This window comes from Microtus pennsylvanicus, chromosome 10 (genome assembly GCF_037038515.1).
Source record: "Microtus pennsylvanicus isolate mMicPen1 chromosome 10, mMicPen1.hap1, whole genome shotgun sequence".
NCBI lineage: Eukaryota > Metazoa > Chordata > Mammalia > Rodentia > Cricetidae > Microtus > Microtus pennsylvanicus.
The window spans coordinates 98,514,378-98,537,836 of NC_134588.1; the positions used below are offsets into that span (position 1 = coordinate 98,514,378).

A 23,459-nucleotide genomic window follows, 5' to 3' on the forward strand; every position below is an offset into this window, starting at 1 on the left:
AAAACCCAAACTGAGGGAAATCTGAAAAATGGGAAAATCGAAAACTTGAACAGGAATCTCAGAGGCAAGCCTCACCAACAGAATTCAAGAGGTGGAAGAGAGTCTTAGGCATTGGGGGACAAAATAGAATAAATGGATACCTTAGTCAAAGAAAATGTTAAGTCTGAGAAAATCCAGGCACAAAACATCCAGGAAAACTAGGATACTATGAAGACTAAATCTATGAATAATAGGAATAGAGGAGGGAGAAGAAACATAGGACAAAGGTACAGAAAATATTTCAACAAAATCATAGAAGAAAATTTCCCTAACCTAAATAAGGTGATACCTATCAAGATACAAGACACTTACAGAACACCAAATATATTGGACCATAGAAACTTTCCATGAAAGCTAACAAAGAAATAATGTTATAAGCTGAATTAATTCATAAAAAGTCTTAATAAAGCTAGGTGGTGGTGGCACACCCCTTTAATCCCAGTACTTGGGAAGTAGAGGCAGGTGAATCTTTTTGAGTTCGAGGCCAGCCTAGTCTACAAGAGCTAGTTCTAGGACAGCTTGGTCTGTTAAACAGAGAAACCCTGTCTCAAAAAAACAAAATCAGAGAAACAAACAAAACAAAACCAAAACCATAATAAATCCAAATGTGTTTACCTATCAAATTAGCTTTAAAATCTATTAAATACTATGTATAAGGACTTGTGTGGAGAAGTCTGACACTCTTTTTGTCTCCCCGTGTGTGTGTGTGTGTGTGTGTGTGTGTGTGTGTGTGTGTGTGTGAGAGAGAGAGAGAGAGAGAGAGAGAGAGAGAGAGAGAGAGAGAGAGAGAGAGAGAGAGAGAGAGTGTGAGTGGTGGTGGTGATGATGATGATGTATATACATTTCAGATGAGTGTCCGAGTGTGTGGAGGTCATGGTTTGATGTTGGATATTTCCCTCAGATTCAGTTTCTCGCTGAACTGGAGCTTATTGGTTCAATTAATCTTGTGACCAGTGAGCTCCAGGGATCCACCTGTTTTCCTCCTCTGGGATTACAGATTATGTAATTCATTGGAGTTACCTAACACAGGACCTCATGCTTGTATGACAAACACTCTGCCTACCTCCCAAGCAGTTTACCTTTAGCTATCTCCCCATACCCTCTCTTTTCTGCTGGTGCTAGAGATTGAATCCAGGGCCTTGCATATGCTAGGCTATTGCACTGAACATTGAGCTACACCAGTAGACATGTTTTGTCTTTTAATTTTGAGACAGAATTTAATTAAGTTGTTGACTGGGTTTTAATGCGGTGTGTGGTCTATGCTAGCTTTGAACTTGCAATCCTCCTGCCTTGTGCTACTGAATAGCTGGGATTATAGGCTGCTTTTAAGAAAACGTTTCTTGTACGCCTTTAATCCCAGAACTTTGGAGGCAGAGGCAGGCAGATCTCTGTGAGTTCAAGACCAGTTTGGTCTATAAGAGCTAGTTTCAGGACAGCTAGGTTTGTTACACAGAGAAACCCTGTCTCAAAAAAAACCAGACCAAAATCAAACAAACCAAACAAAAAATTAAACAAAACTAAAACTTTTTCCTATGCAATATTAGAAATTAGAAAGTAAAGCAGATAAATATACCAGTACTTAGGGGTGTGTCTTTTTTGAAGGTAAAACCTTTTTATGAAAGTTATTTCACTCCATGTTGAAATTATTGGTATAATAAAGCAGTGTCCTTTAAAAACAGTAAAAGCTGGTTTTTACCAGTAGATAGAAATTAGTTGTCATTGAACCAACTTTGGTTTTGGTAGTGGCTATTCACCTTTATTTGAAGTTACCCTATTGGAATATAAAGTCTACAATTAACACATTTATAGCAATGTTTAGAATTATTTTTTTTGCACGGTCAACCCTGGCACACTGGTAATGAAACTTGTATTTAAAAAATTGTATTTATTCTACAGAACAGAGAGAGGGTGTGCCCTTGGAGGCCCAGCAGATCTAGTCACTTCAGAAAGTACTTTCTTTATTTAATATGGTGCTTGCCATCTCTCCTCTTAACTCATTCCACATCTAGAAAGTAGCTACTTATTAAGAGAAACTGGGGGCTGCTAGGAATTCCATATTATACTTAGGAAAAGGTGAAGTCACATCCTTCAGCCTCTCACTCAGCTTTGCTCTGTAGTGATGTGTTGGCAGGGGAGTGTTTGGAGCAGCAGGCACTGCCTAGAATTCTAGTGTATATGAAAGTCCTTATTAGGAAACTTAAAAGGTCGCTCTGCTTTGTCAGCAGTTTGAGTCAGTTCTAGGAGGAGACCGATGGAGAAGCCAGGATTTAGAGTTATTTTTGTGTGTGAGAGAAAGAGTGCTGTCTCATATGAGATCAAATCAAATCGTTAACACAAGGTTTGGTCTAGTCCAGAGCTTCTGCTCCAGAAACCCCATTAGTCACTGTGTAATTTCTTGAATACTATCTGAACTGAAAGAAACTTAACTGAAAACAAAGCCAGGAATTGTGGTGCACATCCCACATCTTTAATTTCAGTACTTAGGAGGCTGAGACAGGAGAGTTTGAGTCCAGCTGGGTCTCTGAGATGTTGTCTGTTGGTGGGGATGATAGATGGGGATCAGAAATTCCCATTTTCATCACCATGCTAATCCAACTTGTCATATGTAAGTAAGAATGCTTGGAAGTCTTGTTTGAGGGCTGTGGTAGATCCTGACTTTTTCTAGACCTGGTGGATTCTAACTAGGATGCCCAATTTGATTGTATAGTAGCTATTTTCTTGGAAATACCTTGATTACCCAGTCAGTTCTAGGAGCAGGCAACTAGCCATCAGTAGATTGCCAGTGGTATTGGCCTCTTGACAGTTTGTTTACTTCGTGTAGCTACTTCAGATTTGAGCTGCAAGTCAGCATATACACAGAAGGCTTCATCTGCCAGTCAATTCTTATATATAAGAACTTTGATTTCTGCTTTGGAAGAATGCTGTCGATCCTGACACCAGAAAGTTTATCATCTAGGAAGCAGTGTAGCTAGGCTTAGAGACTTGGCTGTACTCAAAAGTATCTTTCTGCCTCCATCCTCGGGATGTTGAGAGCCATTGAAATGTTGCTCATATGTGATGTAAATAAGTGAAACTGCATACTGTTTAAGTAAAAGTCATAGTTTGGAGTCGGAAAATCTAAAATCTGTCCAGTTAACTGGTAGTGAGTGTTTTGACTGTATCGCAAGGTGGAAGGAAAAAGGACTAGGTGTGTGGGTGCATGTGTGTTGTATAGCTTTATATTACCCAGTACTGAGAGAAATAACAGTGTATAAGTCCATTATTTGTCTTTTACATAGGTGGTGCCCATTGCACCTATGGGTCCTGATAAGATAACATCTTAGAAGGGCTAGGATCAGAATGACATAAAACTTGCAAACACTCAATGGATGTAGAGAAAGGAGAAGTCTTTGACACATTTTGATATGGATTTGATTAGTGTAGCCTTTCCTGAAAACAGGGTGGAGGTTGCTCAAAAAAAAAAAAAACCAGAAATGGAATTGTCATACTAAAGAGCAATCCCATTTGATACTTATCTAAAGGAAATAAACTCAATATATTACAGAGATACCTGCATTACAGTATGCTCACATTAGCCAAGATCTGGAACCAATTGATTTTAAATTTTTTAAAGAACTTTTTAAAATTTTTAAAGAAAACTTTTTAAAATTTTTAAAGAAAATGTCAAGCACATGGGTATACATAAGCTTGCACGCATGCACATACACACACACACACACTCACACACACTGTGATATTTTCAAACACAAGAATAATGAAATGCTGTCATTTGTGGCAACGTGGATGGAACTTGAGGACATTGTGCTTAGTGAAATACACCAGGCACAGAAAACATTGTTTTCAGTCATGTGTGAAAGCTAAAAAGTTTCAGTTCGTAGAATAGAAAAGAAGGGGAGAAAAAGAAGGGAGGGAAAGGGAAGAAATAGTGGTCACTAAAGTACGAGAATGGGATGAGAGTAGAGAAAGTTTGCTTAGATGATGTGGGACAATGATCTGTATTATATCAATCATATTTTAAATAAATGCTGATTGGCCAGTAGCCAGGCAGGAAGTATAGGTGGTATAACCAGACAGGAAGTAGAGGCGGGTCAATGAGAACAGGAGAATTCTTGGAAGAAAGAAGTCCTAGTCTGCAGTTGTGACCCAACCACATAAGAAGTAAGATGTGACTGCCTCGCTGAGTAAGGTACCGAGCCACGTGGCTATCATAGACAAGAATAATGGGCTAATATAAGTTATGAGTTAATAAGAAGCCTGAGCTAATGGGTCAATCAGTTTATAACTAATGCAGATCTCTGTGTGATTTCTTTGGGACTTAATGACTGTGTAAACCAGGTAGGACAGAAACCTTGAACAACACTTAGATAATAAGAACACAAAGATGGTAGGGTAGGAACAATTAGTCTGTAGTTCACTAGGGTGACTGTAGGCAATCATAATTTGCCATGTATTTCAAAACTACCGAAACGTGTAGAATTGTTGAATGTCACAGATTTTAGAAATGCCAATTGCAGTATTAACTACCATTTACTAATACATAAATTTGCTGGTTGTTTTGTTTTTGTTATTGTTTATGGGTTTGTAATCTATAATCTTTGTAAATCTGCTTATTAGGCAGCTTTCCTAGATTCTACATTTATGATTTTAGGAAAGTCATTCATGGCATCTGTCCAATCTTCCACACCATCAGTAGAGGTATATTAATGTTCTCTCTCCTTTCTTTCCATGAATATTAAAACTAGCTTGTTGACTTAAAAAAAGGATTTCTTTCATTAGAATATCAGAGTTACAGATCAACCAAAGAATTTATACCCAACCTTCTTTGGATTGATTATAATATGATTTATAACTTCAGAAGAGAGATGGGAACTTTTCATGTACTTCGGCTCATACACCTAGGGACTCGTTCACCCTAGTTATATTCTTTCTTACTTTTAGTTTGATTCATAGTCTCACTAAGCTGCCCAGCCAAGCTTTAAACTCACTTTGTAGTTCAGATAATCCACTTGTGTCAGCTTCTTGTGTAGTTGGGATTACAAGCAGGGGCTCAAAAGCTAGGTTTGCAATTTCTAATTATTATACTAATTTTAAAAATGTTTTAATTTATCCTTTGACAATTTCATATATTTTTATCATATTTCCCTTCCTTCAACTTTTTCCAGAACATTCCCCACTTTTCTACCCATCCAACTTCGTGTTTTTTCTCCCTCTTAAAAAGAAAAAAAAGAACTAAAACTAACACACAACAAAAGATGGAGTCAGATTTTCATTGGAAACTACTCATGAGCATTGGTCCTGCATTGAAGAACGCTGATTTTCCCTCTGCCAGCAGCTATCTGTTAACAAAATTTCCTGGCTAGGGGTGGAGCTTTGTACCTATTTTTCCTCCTCCATGCTGAGATTTTTGTCTGGCTTGAGTTTGTGCATGCTATTACAGTTTTTGTGAAACATTTTTGTATCTGCTCTGTTGTGTCTGGATCTTCTACCAGTCTTCCCTCCCCTTCTTCATAGATCCTTGAATGGAGAGATGTGATTTAGATGTACCATTTAATGCTGAGCACTCCAAAGTTCTCACTGTCTGCACCTTGGCCAGTTGTGGGGTCCTGTGTTAATTACCATCTTACTGAAAGAAGCTTCTCTGATGAGGGTTGAGTGCTATACTGGGTATAGCAGTATGTCATTATAAGTCATTTTATTGCTATGTTCACTTATCAGAATAACAGTAATGGGTTTCTCTCTAGGGCCATGATCTCTCTAGTTTCAGGTTCTAAGCTTCATTAACAGTATCAGGTATGGGTTATGTTTCATGGAAAAGGCCTTTAATCTAATTTTTAAAAGGTGTTGTTTAATCCCATTATTGTATCAGTGGGTATATCTTGCAGGAAGGTTATTATTGTTATTGTAGTTCACAGGATTTATAACTGGGTGAAATTGATGACTACTTTTCTTTTCTGTTAGCTTATAGTACCTTCCAGCACTGAATGCCAGCTAGTAGAGATGAAGCTTCTAGCTAGTACCAACTCAACTTCTTCATATTTTATGCCATATTTATGTGGTGTCTTTAGCAGTAGTATTTGTAATAGCCTGTAAATCTTTGAGGGGTGGTGGCCTATGTATTCCTTTGATCAATTACTTAAAAAGATGTAACTAATTCCTGGTACTGGGTTTTATTTCGTAGCATGTGATGTCCAGTTGGGGTATTGGCTTTCCCATTGTATACTCACTCCATTTAAACCCATTTTATATATTTTAGGGAGCTTCTACAGTGGAAGGTTTCCATATGGCTTTTTAAAAAGCCTTTAGTGATAGTTATCCCTCCCCATTATCCCCCTTTTCTGATCTCCCATTCACCACCCCCTTTAATCTTCCTGCTGTAATTATCTCTTTATTCCTTTATGACAGTGTATTCTTTTCTCCTTCTTGGAAGATTCGCCCCTTACCCCTCCCCAGTTCTTTATTAGTTCTAACCTCTGTGGCTATTCTAAATACATACATAATGCTAACATCCACATATAAGGAAAAGTATGCAGTGTTTGTCTGTCTGGAACTGGGTTACTTCACTCAGCATTATTGTTTCTGGTTCTCTCTATTTACATGAAGATTTCATAATATATTTTTTCTTAACATCCAAAAAAATATTCCATTGTCTAAAAGTACTACTTTTTCATTATTGACTCATGAGTTGATAGGTGTCTTGACTGTTTTCCAGTTTCTGGCTATTATGAAAAGAGCAGCAATAAACAACAGCGAGTATCTCTGTGGTCCTTTGGATATATGCCTAAGTGTGGTATAGTTGGATTGGCAGCTTTTTTGAGGAACCTCCAAACTGATTTCCATAGTGACAATCTTAATTACTTTTCTTTTGTGATATAACATTATGATTAAGGTAATTTATAAAAGAAAGTGTTTAATTTGGGGCTTACGGTTTCAGAGGTTAGAAGAGTTTCTGATTATCATATCAAGGAGCACAGCAGCAGCCAGCCAGGCATGGCATGGTGCTGGAAAAGTACTTGAGAGCTTATGTCTTGAGACACAACTATAAGGCAGAGAGCTGACTGAAAATGATGTAGGATTTTGAAACCTTAAAACCTGCCCTCAGTGACACACATCCTTCAACAAGGTGAATTGTTTTGGAATTTTGAAGAGGGTTGCTAGAATCTGAAGGTTTTGGTGTGATGGACAGCTTTACAATATCATTGATACAATCCATGAGCATGAGAGGTCACCCATTTTCCTGATGATGGCTTCTTTAATCTCTTAAAGTTTTTAGCATACAAATCTTTCACTTGCATAGTGAGTGAGAGTTATTCCAAGATGTGCTGTTTTTTTTTCTTCAAGGCTATTGTGAGAGGTGGTGTTTCCCTGCTTTCTTGTTCAGCTCATTTGTCATTTGTATATAGGAAGGATACTGATTTCTATGTATTAATTTTGTATCCTGCTACTTTTCTAAAAGTGTACATGAGCTGTAGGAATTTACTGGTGGAATTTTTAGGGTCACTTATGTGTACAGTCATATCTGCAAATAAAGATACTTTGGCTCTTTCCTTTGCTGTTTGTATCCCCTTTGATCTCCTTCAGTTGTCTTATTGCTCTAGCTAACTTCAAATACTATATTGGACAGGTATGAAGAGAGTGGGCATCCTTGTCTTGTTGCTGATTTTAGTTTAAATACTTTGAGTTTCTCTTCATGTATAATGTTGACTGTAAATTATTTTTATTATGTTGAGATATGTCCTTGTATGTCTGGTCTCTTCAGGACTTTTATCATGAAGGGATGTTGCTTTTGTCAAGGGCCTTTTTCGGCATCTAATGAGATGATCATGTGGTTTTTTTTTTTGTCTTTCAGTCTGTTTATCTAGTGGGTTACATTTATTGATTTGCATATGTTGCACAATCTTTGCATCTCTGGGATGAAGTCTACTTGATCATTGTGGGTGATCTTTTTTGATATATTCTTGGATTCAGTTTGCAAGTATTTTATTGAGAATTTATGTTTATAAGGGATATTGGTCCATATTTTTCTTTTTCATTGTTTCTTTGTATAGTTTTAGTATTTGGGTAATAGTGATTTCATAAAAGAGTTTGGAAATGTTCCTTCCATTTCTTTTGACGTTAGTTATCTAGCCCTGTATTTTAAGTTGGAAGACTTTTGATTATTGTTTTTATTTCACTAAGGGTTCTGGATTTGTTTAAATTCTTTCATCTTGATGTTTTAACTTTGGTTAGATTTATATATATATATATATTAAAAATCCATTCATTTAGTTTTTCCAGTTTGTAGAATACAATTTTTAAAGTATTTTTATGGTTTCTGAATTTCCTCAATATATGTTATAATCTCTTCCTTTCCATCTCTAGTTTTATTAATTTGGATCCTCTTGTTCTTTTTATTAATTTGGCTAAATGTTTGTTAAGTTTGTTGATTTTCTTTTCAAAGAATTAACTCAGTTTCATTGGTTCTTAGTATTTATGCCCCATTTCTCATTCATCAGTTTCGGCCCTGTGTTTGATTATTTTTTCCCATCTACACTTTTTGGGGGTTTATTCTTATTTTTCTAAAGCTTTCAACTGTATTATTAAGTTACAGATATATTTCCATTTTCATTTATATAGGTATTTTATACTGTGGACTTTCTTCTTAAAACTGCTCTCATTGTTTTCCATAGATGTTATGCTTTCATTTTCATTAAATTCTAAAAGTTTTTAATTTCCTTATTGACTCAGTTTTCATTCATTAGTGAGTTGTTTAATTTCAATTATTTTGTGTACTTTCTGCTGGTTTCTATTGTTGATATTCAGCTTTAATCCATGGTGGTCAGATAGGATACAGGATGTTATTTAAATTTTCCTATATTTGTTGTGATTTGCTTTGTATCATAATATGCATTCAATTTTGGGGGAAAGTTCTATAGGCAACTTACAAGAAAGTGTATTTTTCAGTGTTTGGGTGGAATATTCTGTGGATATTTGTCACTTACATTATTTAAATCTAGAGTTTCTCTATGCAGTATTTGTCTGGATGACCTTTCTATTGGTGAAAGTGAAGTATTGAACATCATCAACGAGTTAGGGTCAAGATGTGATTTTATATAATAGTGCTTCTTTTATGAATTTGAGTGCCTTTGTTTTGGTGTACAAATATTTAGAATTGTAATATCCTCTTGGTGGATTTTTTTCCTTTAGTGAGTGTGTAATGTCTTTCTTTCTAATTAATTTTGAATTGCAGGTATTTTGTTAGATACTGAAATAACCAAGCCTGCTTGCTTCAAATTGGTTCTGTTTGCTTGAAGTATCCTGTTTTCATCTTTTTACTCTAAGGTGGTATCTGTTCTTGATGCTGAGGTGTGCTTCTGGGGAGACAGCAGAAAGATGGGTCCTTTTTCCTAATCCAGTCTGTTAGTTTGTGTGTTTGGGGGAGCCAGGACCATTCGTATTAGAGAGTTAGTGAACAGCGTTCACTGGTTCTTGAAATTTTGTTATCTTCTTTAAGACTCTTGTTTATCTGTTCTAGATTACTTATTGCATCTTCTTCAGTGTGGTTAACTACTTCTTTAAACTGATGTTTTCCTTCTGGTGTCCTCTGTAGAGCTGGATTGGTGAACATAAATAAATTCCTTAAAGTTTGTCATCATCAAGAAAACATTTTTTCTTTTTCCTTCAGTTATGACTGATACTTTTGCTGGGTATGGTAATCTGGACTGACTTCTTTAGTCTCTTAAGGCTTGTAGAACATCAGTCCTAGCCCTTATGACTTTTAAAGTATCCATTGAAAAGTCATGTGTTACTCTAACGGGCTAGTTTTTACTAGAGATTTGGTCTTTTTCTCTTGCAGCTTTTTAATATCCTTTCTTTCTACATTTAATATTTGATTATTATGTATTGAAGGGAGTTCTTTTTTTGTCTTGTCTATTTGGTGTTCTGAATATTTCTTTATAGGCTTCTCTTTTTTAAGACTGGGGAAATTTTCTCATATGATTTCATTAAAAATATATTCTGTGGTTTTAACTGGTGTTTCTCCCCCCCATACCTATATTATTCATAGATAGATTTGGTCCTTTCTGAGTATCCCAGATTTCTTGATGGTTACTTTCTTTTTTTTTTCTTCTGGTTTTTTGAGACAGGGTTTCTTTGTGTAGTTTTGGAATCTGTCCTGGAACTAGGTCTTGTAGACCAGGTTAGCCTTGAACTCACAGAGATCCACCTGCCTCTGCCTCCTGGGTGTTGGGATTAAAGTCATGCACCACCACCACCTGGCTCTTGGATGTTTTGTTCCCGATTTTTTTCAATTTAACGTTTTCTTTGGTCAAGTGTTACATTTCTTCTACTTTGTTTTCAAGACCTGACTTTCTCTCTTCACTTCATCCAGTCTCTTGGTGAGACTTTCCTCATATTGTTTTGATTTGAGTTATACATTTCAAGGTTTTTATCAGTTTTAGTTTTCTTTAGCAATTTTATTTCTTTGTTAAATTCTATCTTCCTATTTTAAATTGTTTTTATTAGTTTATTCTACTGTGTTTTCATGATCTTCATTAAGGCGTTAGGTTATATGCTTTTTCAGGTCCTTGAACATACTTAGATTTTTTTTGTAATTGTTGTCTTGGGCTTCATCTAAATGACTTTTCTCAGGGAATATGACAGTCTGCATGCCAATTTTTGGAGGAAGGTTATTATTGTCTTACTTGTTTGAGTTTACGATGGAATCTGTGCATCTGGAGTTAGGACATTTGTGGTGTTTCTTTGGTGTGACTATCTAATCATGCCTCTATTGGGTGGGTGTTTAGGTCTTTGTTTGCTGTTGTTCCAGTTTGTCAAGTTGTGGACTTGTTGAAGGATACCTGAGTTTCAGTGCTGGAACCACTTTGAATGTCAGGGTTTAGACTCTTGACTAGTTGACATGGTAAGTACAATGACTGATAGGTGAACAGCAGGTAGAGAGACGCCTGGCTTTGGGTGTCTTTAACTGGGCTTCTGGGTTGGGTTTCATGACATCCCAGAGACCTGCAGTGGGGAGGGTGGCTGTGAGTAGGTATAACTGGTGGGAAGACTCTAGGAGGTCGTTCTAGTTCTTCTCTAAAGTGAAGTTCTGGTTCTCATTCAAACCTCAAGCCATGCTAGAGGGTACAGAGTTGAGACAGTCTCAGGAAGTCCAGGTTAACTTCCAACTTTAAATGTAGCCAAAGATGACCTCGAACTCCTGGACAGGCTCCCCGCCCCCCCCCCCCCCCCCACACACAAAGTGCTGGAATAGAGGCATTTGTCATCACCTCACTGGGTTTTTTCAAGTTCTTATTTTATATACTTTTAGTATACAGTTATCCTTCTACCCCCAAAGAGATCAAGCTTGGAGTCTTCACACTGAGCCCTTTATTTTTTTTTCCGTTTATTTATTTATTAAAGATTTCTGTCTCTTCCCCGCCACCGCCTCCCATTTCCCTCCCCCTCCCCCAATCAAGTTCCCCTCCCTTGTCAGCCCACAGAGCTACCAGGGTTCCCTGCCCTGTGGGAAGTCCAAGGACCACCCACCTCCATCCAGGTCTAGTAAGGTGAGCATCCAAACTGCCTAGACTCCCACAAAGCCAGTACGTGCAGTAGGATGAAAAACCCATTGCCATTGTTCTTGAGTTCTCAGTAGTCCTCATTGTCCGCTATGTTCAGCGAGTCCGGTTTTATCCCAGGTTTTTTCAGACCCAGGCCAGCTGGCCTTGGTGAGTTCCCGATAGAACATCCCCATTGTCTCACACACTGAGCCCTTTATATACTTGAGTTTATAAGATTCTTTAGCTTGAAGTCTTTAGACATTACTATTACTTTCATGAAAATCCTGAAATGTGTAATATAGACTGTAGTTTTTCCATCCTTATCTCTCAGTCTAATCCTATTCTGCTCATCCTGAATTTATAGAATTCTTTAAAATATTGTTTTTAATCAACTGATGTCAGTCTTTATGTCTTCTATTGTTATTATGGTTTATCCCTTCAAAATATATCTTTTGTCATTTCATGAGATTGAGGTGAAAAGTAAATTAAGGCATTTACTTTTCAAAATAGTCTATAAATAATAAAGGGGAAATACCTAAGTCAGGCACATATTCTTGGCTTGCTTTGAACACGGGTGTTTTCATCCTCTGAGAACCCAGCTTTACTCGTTCTTAGTCTGCTTATTATTCATAAATATCTTCAGTCCTTTGCCTTACGTAGATTCTGGATGATTTTTATAGTTTGGGTTTCTGCTCTGTAGTTGCATCCTGTTTGACCTCTATGAGGTCAAATTCAAAGAACTCTTTTACTTGTCTTTGCCTCTGGGTTTTCAGTAGCACATTGGAGTCACATCCGGTTCAACAGTATCAGGAACTTCTATTAAAAGGCATCAAACTTAATGTGGAATTAAACTGAAGACTTTGAACTACTTTCTCTAAAACGCTAATGTTGGTTTCCAACTTTTGGTCTCAAAATGTATGTATAGAGTAGTGGTATTGAAGTTTCAGCCAACCATTCTCACCCACTGACTAATACAACAGAGTGATGTTGAAATGGGACCTTTCAGGACAGTAGTAAGAGGACAATTGTTGACCCTAATCCGTGTGACATAATCATAGTGACAGAAAGGAAAGAGATTTCCTACCTTTACTTTTCAAATTTACTTTTCAAATTGAGAAGAAAATAAGCTCCTTCCTAATGTAAGCATCTCTCTTGGGCATATATATATATATATGTTCTGTGACTCTTACAAGCTAAGATTAAGAATGCAAAGATCCGAAACAGGTAATTATTTCCTTTGAACTATTTTGTTTCTACCAGGATCTATGAAAAGGCTCATTTCTGGAATAGATATCTAATAGGAACATTTCTGTCAGTTTAATACTTTTCCCACCATCAATTAAGTTTTTTTTGGTAGACAGACAAATCATGTAAATAAATTAGTTTTAAAAACTCTTACAAGAAATACATACACCGTGGGAAACAGTAAAGTTGAAATTCAGCAGCTCTGTGGGTTAAGAATCTTCTCTCTACAACACACTCGTGTCAGTTACTGCTTAACTTAACGCTGGGTTTTCCTTTTTGCTTTCAGGAAAACCTTTAATTTACGCCCTGGGTGTTACCTGTCCACAGCTTCCTGGTGGCTCACCGCTTCTGCCTGCTCCAGCCTTGCTCCGGCAGCTTCCAGGCTTCTGGGCTTCAGAGCTTGTTGTGAAAGCTTGCTGCTTTGGCCTGCTACCCCTGCTTCAGGTGTCAAAAGCTTTTAATTAGCTTGCTTCCTCTAATTACTTGGTTCCTTATGTGTCCATGTAGGTTTAGTGCGAGGGCCTGGAAGGGGAGAATACCTGTAGGCACTCATTTTCTATAAAGACTCTTGTTCAGGCTCTCCTGAAACTCCTGGGAGAAGAAACTAAATTTAGTGCATGATTTGCCTTTGATAGTGCCGGTGTGTAGTCCAAAGGACCCACAGGTGTGGGCATGTCAGCTTTTATAATTTGTGTCTGTTTAATTGGTTGATGCCCAGGCTGTACCTGATTTAAATATTTTGGCTATTGCTGCTCGATGTGTAAGTTATGTGTCCTTTTCTTTCAAACCATCCTCTATGTGCCTCTTGACTTTGCTACTTGAATGTACAAGATATAAAGTGGGAGGTCCGAGACAGCTTTATTTTGTTGTTTTTCTACTACCATGAAGATGGAAATGATTTGTAGTGTAAACAAAGAGGAACAAGTCAATGATCAACTTGGGAGTTTCTTTTTCTTTTTTTTTTTATTGAGAAAAGGAAGAAAAAAAAAACAAGTTTCCACCTCTTCCCAGCCTCCCATTTCCCTCCCCCTCCTCCCACTCTTCTCCCCCTCTTCCCACTCCTCTCCCCCTCCCTCTCCAGTCCAAAGAGCAGTCAGGGTTCCCTGCCCTGTGGTAAGTCCTAGGTCCTCCCCCCTCCGTCCATATCTAGGAAGGTGAACATCCAAACTGGCTAGGCTCCCACAAAGCCAGCACATTGTATGCCATTGTCCTTGGCTTCTCATCAGCCCTCATTGTTCGCCATGTTCAGAGAGTCCAGTTTTAACCCATGCTTTTTCAGTCACAGTCCAGCTGGCCTTGGTGAGCTCCCAGTAGATCAGCTCAGCTCCATTGTCTCAGTGGGTGGGTGCACCCCTCGTGAACTTGGGAGTTTCATAATCTTTTTTTATCATGGCATTAATTTGATAATTCAGGAGAGTTTTTTGAGTTGACTGTTGTTTCTCTAAACCACAGTTCATTCCGGAAAAGTTTTTAGGCAACTCTTTTCTGAGGTGTTGTGGAGAGTATTTTTTGCTATGCAGTAGCATAGTATTCCATCCTACCATGAACACGTGTGAACTGTGTCTCTTATTGGTCCTTACCATACACTACCACACATATAGCTAATGTTCATGTCATGACCAAGATGAGTGGTGTGTGTATCCTACAGAAGAGGTAGAAAGGCAAATAAAAGTCATACCTCTTTGAAGAACTTTAGAAGTTGTTCATCTTTTAGGATTTTGGTGTCTAACCTTTTAATATTTGGCCTGGAAATTTATGATTTATTTTATGTATAGGTATATGTAGAAAAATAATTATGATCTACAATGTTTTGTAAACTTATGTTTTACATAATATGGTGACTTTAAGTTTTTCTCTATCAAATAATATTCTTAATATTTCTTCAAACACATGAATAGTTTTTTTTGGATTATTTTGTCTATTTTCTCTGTAAGAAGATTTGTTAGTTCTAGTATTTTACTACTGAAAACTATACTATGTTGAATATTATGACTTACTTTTTATTTGTATGTGGAATTTTTTCAATTGAGGGATTTTCTGTGTATATGTATAATGTCAGAGTTACAAACTTAAAACTGTAAATTGAAGAACTGTTTCTTTGTAGTGCTAAAGGGATTGTAAGACATACTGGCTGTCACGCAGTAGTGGTAGATGGAGATGGGGAGAGTGGGTACTTAAAGTAGAGGTACAGATGCATGGTAACAGCTGACAATCTATTGAACACTTAACTGGACTCCAGACCCTGTAGTAATAAGTACTTTATATGCATATTAATTATTTTGATCTTTACTATATCTATATAATGTAAGCACGTTTATTAAACTCACCATTGATGAGAAAAATAAAATATTAAAAGGCAATTCTTTAAATAAGAAACCTGGAGGGGGCGCAAAAAAAAAGAAACCTGGGATTATACAGTGATATGATAAAATCAAGATTTGAGACCAATAGACTGGCATTTGGACATTGGATGCATGTTGTTGGGCATATAGAGGTTAGAGGACAACTTGGCCATTAGCTCTTACCTTGTTGATGCATGGTCTCTTGTTTCTGCTGCTATACAGTGTACTTCAAACTGCCTGGCCTGGAAGCTTCCAGGCAATTCTATCCATACCTTCCATCTTTCCATATGAATATTGAGATTACAGATGTGCACCACTACATTAGGCTTTTTACATGGGTTACAAGGATCAATTGAACTCAGTTTGTTAGACTTGCTTGTGTGGCTAGGTTTTTTACTGAGCTATCTTCCTGACACATCCTCCACCATTTTAATTGATAGCATAACTGTTTATTACAGCTACTTAGAAATATTGTGCACTGATTTTAATTATGTCATCATATTACTTTGATGAAAATCTCATCTAGATACAAATTTTTAAAGTGCCCTTAATATGCACATGTGCTATCAAAATTTATTTAAAAATTAGAGCTTGAATTTAAACCTATTTTTTATTCTTGGAAATTTTCCTTTGAACTGTAAAGATTTGTACACATGATCTTGCCTTCATGTTAGGATATTGTGTTGTTACCTACCAACTACTATAATAAAATGCCTCAAATAATTCCCTTATAAAAAGGAAAATTTATGTTGGCTTATGGTTTTGGAGATTTTAGTGTGTAATCAGTGAATGCTTTGCTTTTGAACCTGTAATGAACTAACGTATTGTTCTGGGAGTGTGTGGCAAAATAAAACCATCTACCTGATAGGAAGAAAAGGATGGAGGAAATACTTAAGTCAGTTTACAGTCTTACAGACTGCAACAGCTTAAAGGCACCCACTATTATTAAGCGTTTAAAACTTCTGCCATCATCCAAAGTGCTGCACAGGGGCAAACTTTTACCACCACATGGACTTTTGAGGGGCACCTAATATCCAAACTGCAACAGATAGTAATTCTTTTCTCTAGTGGTGCCTCTCAGTTACCAGAAATGTTGTTGGTGAATATTTGCCTGCCTTGTCTGTGGTTTCGTTTCAACCCTGTAACAAACCAGCAAATGGAAGGGCCCTAAAGAGATTATCTAGTTAAATGAAAACAACAGTAGAAACAGAAATGTAATCATTTTGTTGACAGCGAGAATAGTCTTATTTGCATTTGTCAGTTTTTTGATATATAAAACACAGGAGCATTTGTTGCTTTTTATTGTTGGAAAGGATGTGTATAGTTCACAGTTTGTAAAACTGTTAGTCATAAATGCTCTTTGCTGGGAATTGGGGGAGGAAGGGAAAAGATGGGTTGGAATACATGCATAGTGGGTAAAAGTATGTGGAAAAAAGAGCATCATTATCTTCAGTCCATGTATTACTTCTTTCCCATAGAATATCTCTCCTTTGATAACTGTATCCCCTGTAATACTGTGCTGAAATCTGGCATGCATTGTCCTGTAAGATCTGATTTCATATTGTGCATCATGGTCAATTTCTTTGCAACAGATGATGAGTTTAAATTCCTAGGCAGAAAACTCGGAAAGGAAGATATAATGTATAATACGCAGCAGAATGGTTCACAAATAATGGTTCATTTGTTTGACATATGTTCACTAATTAAAATTTTAATTTGACATTTTACTTAGGATCTTAGAATGAGCGGCATTGAAATAATTGATATTGGTATTTATTTTTTCTTACAGAGACAAAAATGGAAAATGGATAAAGTATTTTTTGTGATACTTTAAAAGTTGTATTTCCTTTATCTTTTCTAGGTTGCTGTAGTTAAATTGAAAAATGCAGATAAAGTATTTGCCATGAAAATTCTGAACAAGTGGGAAATGCTGAAAAGAGCTGAGGTGAGTCTTTATGCTCTGTAAAAGTTGATGGCGCTTAGGTTTTTAGTTTAGACTATTTTAAAACATGTTGGTAGTAAAAAATTTTGGACATAGATATTGGAGTCCTTTAGTGAGTTGATGTATAGTCTGAATACATCGCAAGGCATACTCACATTATTAGTGCTTTTAATTATTTCACTAAAATTAACATTGTATATTTGTAAAAAGGAAATTTCAAAATGAGAGAAGAAAGACTATCAGAACCAGCCATGCCATCCACAGAATGCAGTCAGAGAGGGCTGTGAGGGGCTTAGTGGAAGTTGGATCCCTGGAACCTGTGATGGAAAGAGAAAGCTGACAACACAAAGTTGTCCTCTGACTCCACAAGTGTGCACTGTTGGACCTAGGCACCTGCATACATGTGCACACACCTATGCACACACATCTAGTAAACATTAAAAAAAATAAAAATGTAGAACTATAAAGCACTCTTAACCAGAGATATTGCTGGGGATGCCCTGAGGGCTCCAGTTTCTGTGAAGAGATGTTGAAATGATCTTAGGATATTTTTTATGTGAAAAGATTTCATAGTTTATGTGTATGTTACAACTTAACCACCTTCCAAATTAAACTTATTTTAGTGGAAATCCTGGGCTTGGGGTGGGGAATACATGAAAACTTTGGAAGCTATTGCTTAAATAAATGTTTAATTATTAACTCAGAGTATGTAACTGTGTGCATTTTAAGCACACTTGCCAAATACAGATATTATCAAATTATTTTTGTTAGTTATATTAAAACGTTTTTTTTTTTACTGACTACTTAAAAATGTCTATGTCGTCTATGTCTCATTTTTTGTGTGACCATCAAATATATGTTAAACTGTATGTTTGAAAGTAAATTTAAAAGCTGGGTCCAGCATTTAGGAGTTAGAGACAGAAAGATAAAGAATTCTAGTTCATCCTTAGTTAGATAACAAGTTCAAGGCTCCCCCCCCCCAAAACCAAGCAACCAAAAATATTAAATTTAGTGCCTTGCTATAAAAATGAAAATATTAAGATAAATTCCATTTATTTTTCAAAATGAAAATCTTAGACTTTAAATATCCCATTATTTGAAAAATTTCTCTGTAACAGTATTTTGTGAAGGAGAGAACCCTTTATTTTTATTTCTAATAAATGAGAAGCCAAACTAGGTGTAAGCATCAGTATACTTTGTGACTGATTTTCATCTAAATTTATTGTGTGTGTGTGTGTATGTGTGTGTGTGCACACACAGAGACATGCATGTACAGGTACATGATATGTAAGTAGGAGTATACACATGTACTTGCTATTCATACATGTGTACGGAGGTTAGAGGACAACTTTCAGGAGATTATTTCATCATCTGTCCCCCTTCTCTGGGATCTAGGAACTAGATTCAGGTCATCAGATGAATGGCAAGCACTTTTTACTGACTGAGTCATCCTGAAGGTACGATACATGTAGTTTTGATGTGCTGTATAGGATCACTAATTTGATGAATGTATTTTATGAATGTTAAGAGTCAGTGATAGCTTTGCAGGATTATTCTTTATGTATAGACCTTATTTAACTTCTGTTTCAACATAGGAATTCTTGTTGCTCATTATCCTAGTAATCCGTTAAGCATAAAATTTAAAGAACATATTACTGAATACAGAAAAATGTAAAAGTGTATGAAAGTTAAATCACTCTGGCAAGCAAAATGCTTGGTTGAAATTTCAAAATCAACCAGGTGGTGGTGGTGCATGCTTTTAATCCCAGCATTTAGGAGGCAGAGAGGTGAAGCCATCCTGGTCTACAGAGCGAGTTCTAGGACAGCCAGGGCTACATAGAAAAACCCTGCCTAAAATTTAAAAAAAAAAAAAAAGTTAGGAAAATGAGCAACTAAATCTAAATTAGCTCTGTGGTCCTGGTAACACTGTGCATATGTTATGTTGTGAGGTGTTGGTTTGTTGAAGCAGTGTCATGTTTTTTAGCTAGCCAAGGATGATTTGAACTCGTGATCTTGCTTTCTCCTCTTAAGCACTGTGATTACAGGCACATGCCACCATGCCTTGTTCATTGTGTTTTTAGAGACCCAAATTGTAGAGGGAATGAAAATTTTTTTCTTTAGATATGCTTTCTTTTCCTTCAGAATTATGATTGAATTCCTAGAGCACCTTCACACCACTAGAGTGTTCGTTTATCATGGCTTAATACTGATGAAGAACAGATTTTTCTTAACAGGCCCATTATTGATCCTTAGTCATTTTTTGTGGAAGCTGTTCTGTGCACTGTGTGGTGAAGCATCCTGGCTTCTCTTTACCGGATACCAGTAATATCTTTCCCAGTTGGCATAAGCAGCTGAGGACAAAGTATGTTAAACAAAATGTATGCAGTGTGCCTTGTATCTAGATCTACTACCTGTGCTTTAAGAAGATAGCTTAATAGTGAAATATTTATGACTAGATAATGTAATGCCTGAGACTTTTTATAAAGTATGCATGTGGATATATGTGTGCACCAGTGACACTGAGGGATGGTGGTATGTGAGAATGTAATATAATAATTGCTGTAATTTGTGACAGTACTTGGGAGAAGGAATTTAGTCAGACTGTCTACTTCTGTATATGTTTACAATTGTATATCATAGTTCATTGTGTTTATTTATGCATGTTTTTACTGAGCAATTCAGGATAGATTAGAATTTACAGTTTAATTTGTTGTTTTGACTAAAGTCTTCTGAGTTTTGTTGGTTTGGAATTGTCAGTTTAGAATTGGGTGACACAGCAGTTACTACTGGATTTTAGCTGGATTGCCTTTAAATTTTCAGATCACTGTTGTGAAATAAAGCCAGGAAAGGGCTTTCCTGGACTCTGTCAGCCTTCTGAAATATTAAGTGCAAACCATATTAGGTCAGTTAAGCCATATAGCAGGACTTAGTAGTAAGTATGTAACATGATTTTGTTTTCCTCCTAAAGTGAACTAAAGCAAAATGTCATAGATTTTAGTAACTTGACTGACAGTTTAAATCACGATTTCAGATGGATTACATTGACTTATTGTAGTTTTTTCTCAGATACTGCTATTTAATTTCAGGCTTTGGCAATTCTGTTTGTTCTAATAAGTTCTTTGTGTATATACATGAGAATATGAGGGCTAATTGTATAATAATTTGTTTCATGTATCATGGCTACTTAATCTTTCTTATAACTAGTACCAACTGTATGAGCTGATGATATAGCTCATGAGTACAAACTGTCTTGCATGCACAAGATCCCGAGTTCAGTCTTACTTTAAAATATAATCAGAAAGTCAAAGGCACCTGCAGTGTTCATCTTTTTATGTCTTCAAAAGTGATAAAGTGGGTGCTAGGTGGAGGTGGCATGTGCTTTTAATCCCAGCACTCAGGAAGCAGAGATAGGATTTCTGTGAGTTCTAGGCCAACCTACAGAGTAGGCTCTAAAGCTACAGAGAAACCTTGTCTTGAAAATAAACAAACAAACAAAAATTGGTAAAGTGGCAATGGCAAATTTGGACATTTATATCATCTAGGTAATAGGTTGGTTGGTCTGTGATAAGCTAAATAATTCTGTGAATTGCTTCAGACTATAGCATTTGTAAAAACATATTAAACATTTTAGACTGTGATACACACTTTGAGCAGTTGTTTGGATGGTGTTTTCTAGGATACTTGTGTAAAGTATTCTTTCCCTTTCAGACAGCATGCTTTCGTGAGGAGAGGGACGTGCTGGTGAACGGGGACAACAAGTGGATAACAACTCTGCACTATGCTTTCCAGGACGACAACAACTTAGTAAGAAATACTTGGGTTATTATAGTCTTTTGTTGGCAGAGTTGGTCATTATTTTTTTAAACGTTATTTAAATATAGATTTTTAATAGAAAAATTACAGAGAGTAAGTTGTACACATGGTATGAGAATGTTTTGTCTGAGAAATTTGATGCTTTTTTTTTCTTTTAAATTTGTTTATGCCTTCAATAAATAAGAAATCCCAGACTAGATCCAGACTGTTAATTTCCTTCAGTTTAGTGTTGTGGGAGATGGTTCAGGAGTTTTTCTTTTTATCACTCTCCCAGTATATTTTTTTAGTATTGTTGTACTTCTTAAAACTTTACACACTTGGGGCTGGAGAGATGGCTCAGCAGTTAAGAGCCCTGGCTGCCCTTCCAGAGGTCCTGAGTTCAATTTCCAGCAATCACATGGTGGCTCACAAACATCTGCAATGAGATCTGGTGCCCTCTTCTGGCCTCCAGGCAGACATACAGGCATAACATTGTATATGTAATAAATAGATAAATCATAAAAAAGAAAAAATCTTTACACACTTTTCATTGTGGCCATGTGCTACATTAAATTGAGTTATATTTATATGATATTTTCCAAAACCATGGGAGGAACTTAGTGATAACTCAAACTATCAAAATATCTACCACTTGAGTATAAGTAAGAATGAATATAGAAACTAGGAAGAGGGAAATAAAAATCAAAGGATAAATAAGGTTAAGTTTGCTGCAATATGAAATGTAATTTCTTGGACTATTATTATTCATAGTTCTTCAGTTTTTGGTCCATTTTATTTTTAGATTTATATATTTTAGAAAAGTATTCATGTCTTGAGAGGCTGTTATGTATCAGACTTGACAAATAGAAAGAATAGGGGACAGTTTTTGTTTATTTGCTAAATAATTACTGGATGTTTGTTCTCTGCTGGGCATTGTTCTTTGTATCTGGAGAGAATAGCAAGTGAGAGATAAAAGTTCTCTTTTCTTAGTGTTCTTTATTTATATAGAGTATACCAGATAATAAGTTGAAAATCAAGTAAGTAATATATGTGAAGTAGTTTAAATGATAAAAATGTTATGTTTATTTAGAAGTGTAAAGTCTATGACTATTCTTCCAAGACAGACAAAAGGTAGCTAAATCAAAAAGGGAGAAAGATACAAAGTATGTCGTTTTGTGACATGAATATTACACATACTTTAAGTTTTAGTTTTCATAAAGTTGGAGTACAGCTACACTTACTGACGTATATTGTCTACAATCTACCAAGCCAGTTATAACTTGATAGCTTTTTAAGTTCTATGCATATTGCTATACCATGACATTTTATTTTTTATTAATAATGCATGCCTATCATATCAAAATGCTTTAGCGCATAGGACAGTGACCTTTTTAATGGATTAAATAGCGCAGCATTGTGTTTATTGTTGAAAACATATTACAGTAAGTATTACACGTACATTACTGCATTCTCAATTCATAGGAAAGAATTGATTAGCAAAGTTAGTAAATTTAAAACAGAAAACTTAATTATAACTTCTAAAAATAAAATGAAAATGAATCTACAGCTATATTGGTGGTTTCTGAGAATCTTATTTATTAGATAAGAAAAGCCGTTTACCATTGTTCAGAGCTGAATCATGCTTGATTGCAAAGCAGAGGAAAAATGGTCAGTGAAAATAAACTTGTTCTTTTATTGAAAACAGTTGCTTAAAATTCCACAAAAAATTGAAGACATCAGGAACAACACTGAATGATTTTCAAACTAAGGAAATGTGGAGATTTGGGTTCACCTTATTACGTATTTTCTCTAAGATCATGAACTATAGGCTCAATGTCCCTTGTTTATGGCTAGTATCCACTAATGAGTGAGTCAGTAGAACATGAGACTCTTAATTTCAGGGTTGTGGGTTCAAGGCCCATGTTGGGCACCAGATGAAGGCATAAGTCACAAAACAATCCCACACCAGTTCAGAATTATGGATAATAAAAAACTGTTCATTTAAGGGGAAAACTTACATACTTACATATCACTGTCCTAGACAACAGTCTTCTGAACTAACAGGAACAGTCTAGCAGCCAGAAGCGGCAGCTGGAAGCAAGAAAGTGGGCCTATGGTTACTGTTGTTTTTATAGAATAAGAGACCATGCCCAAGTGGGCTGGTATCTTAAAGGCTATTGGCTGAAGGAGCAGAATGTGTTCCCACAGCACCTATACCATATTTATATTTTTGGGTCTGGGTTATCTAACTCAGGATAGTGTTTTCTAATTCCAGCCATTTGCATGCAGAATTCAAGATGTCATTGTTTTTTACTGCTGAGTAGTACTCTAATGTGTAGATGTGCCACACTTTCTTTATTCATTCTTCCCATGAGGGGCATCTAGGTTGTTTCCAGGTCCTGGCTATTACAAATAATGATACTATGAACATAATTGAACAAATGCTTTTGTAGTATGATTGAGCATCTTTTGGTTATATTCCCAAGAGTGGTATTGATGGATCCTGAGGTAGGTTGACTCCCTTTTCCTGACTTCCAAAGTGGTTGCAGAAGTTTGCATTCC

The 23,459-nt window shown here is 36.3% G+C and overlaps 1 protein-coding gene across 17 annotated transcripts in view; it reads left to right on the forward strand.

Annotated features, from left to right (window-relative positions):
* Positions 1-23,459, forward strand: part of Cdc42bpa (CDC42 binding protein kinase alpha) — a 221,175-nt gene that overhangs the window by 62,083 nt on the left and 135,633 nt on the right. For 16 of the 17 annotated variants that reach the window (XR_012912113.1, XM_075989294.1, XM_075989300.1 and 13 more), the window contains exons 3-4: positions 17,025-17,108; positions 20,814-20,909. Coding sequence is in view for 16 of the 17 variants with exons in the window: in XM_075989294.1 (XP_075845409.1) it covers positions 17,025-17,108; positions 20,814-20,909 (180 nt within the window). In the remaining variant the exon portion in view is untranslated. Of the gene's footprint in view, positions 1-13,165; positions 13,266-17,024; positions 17,109-20,813; positions 20,910-23,459 lie in introns of those variants that run through there. The other variant, XM_075989309.1, reaches the window with a different exon arrangement.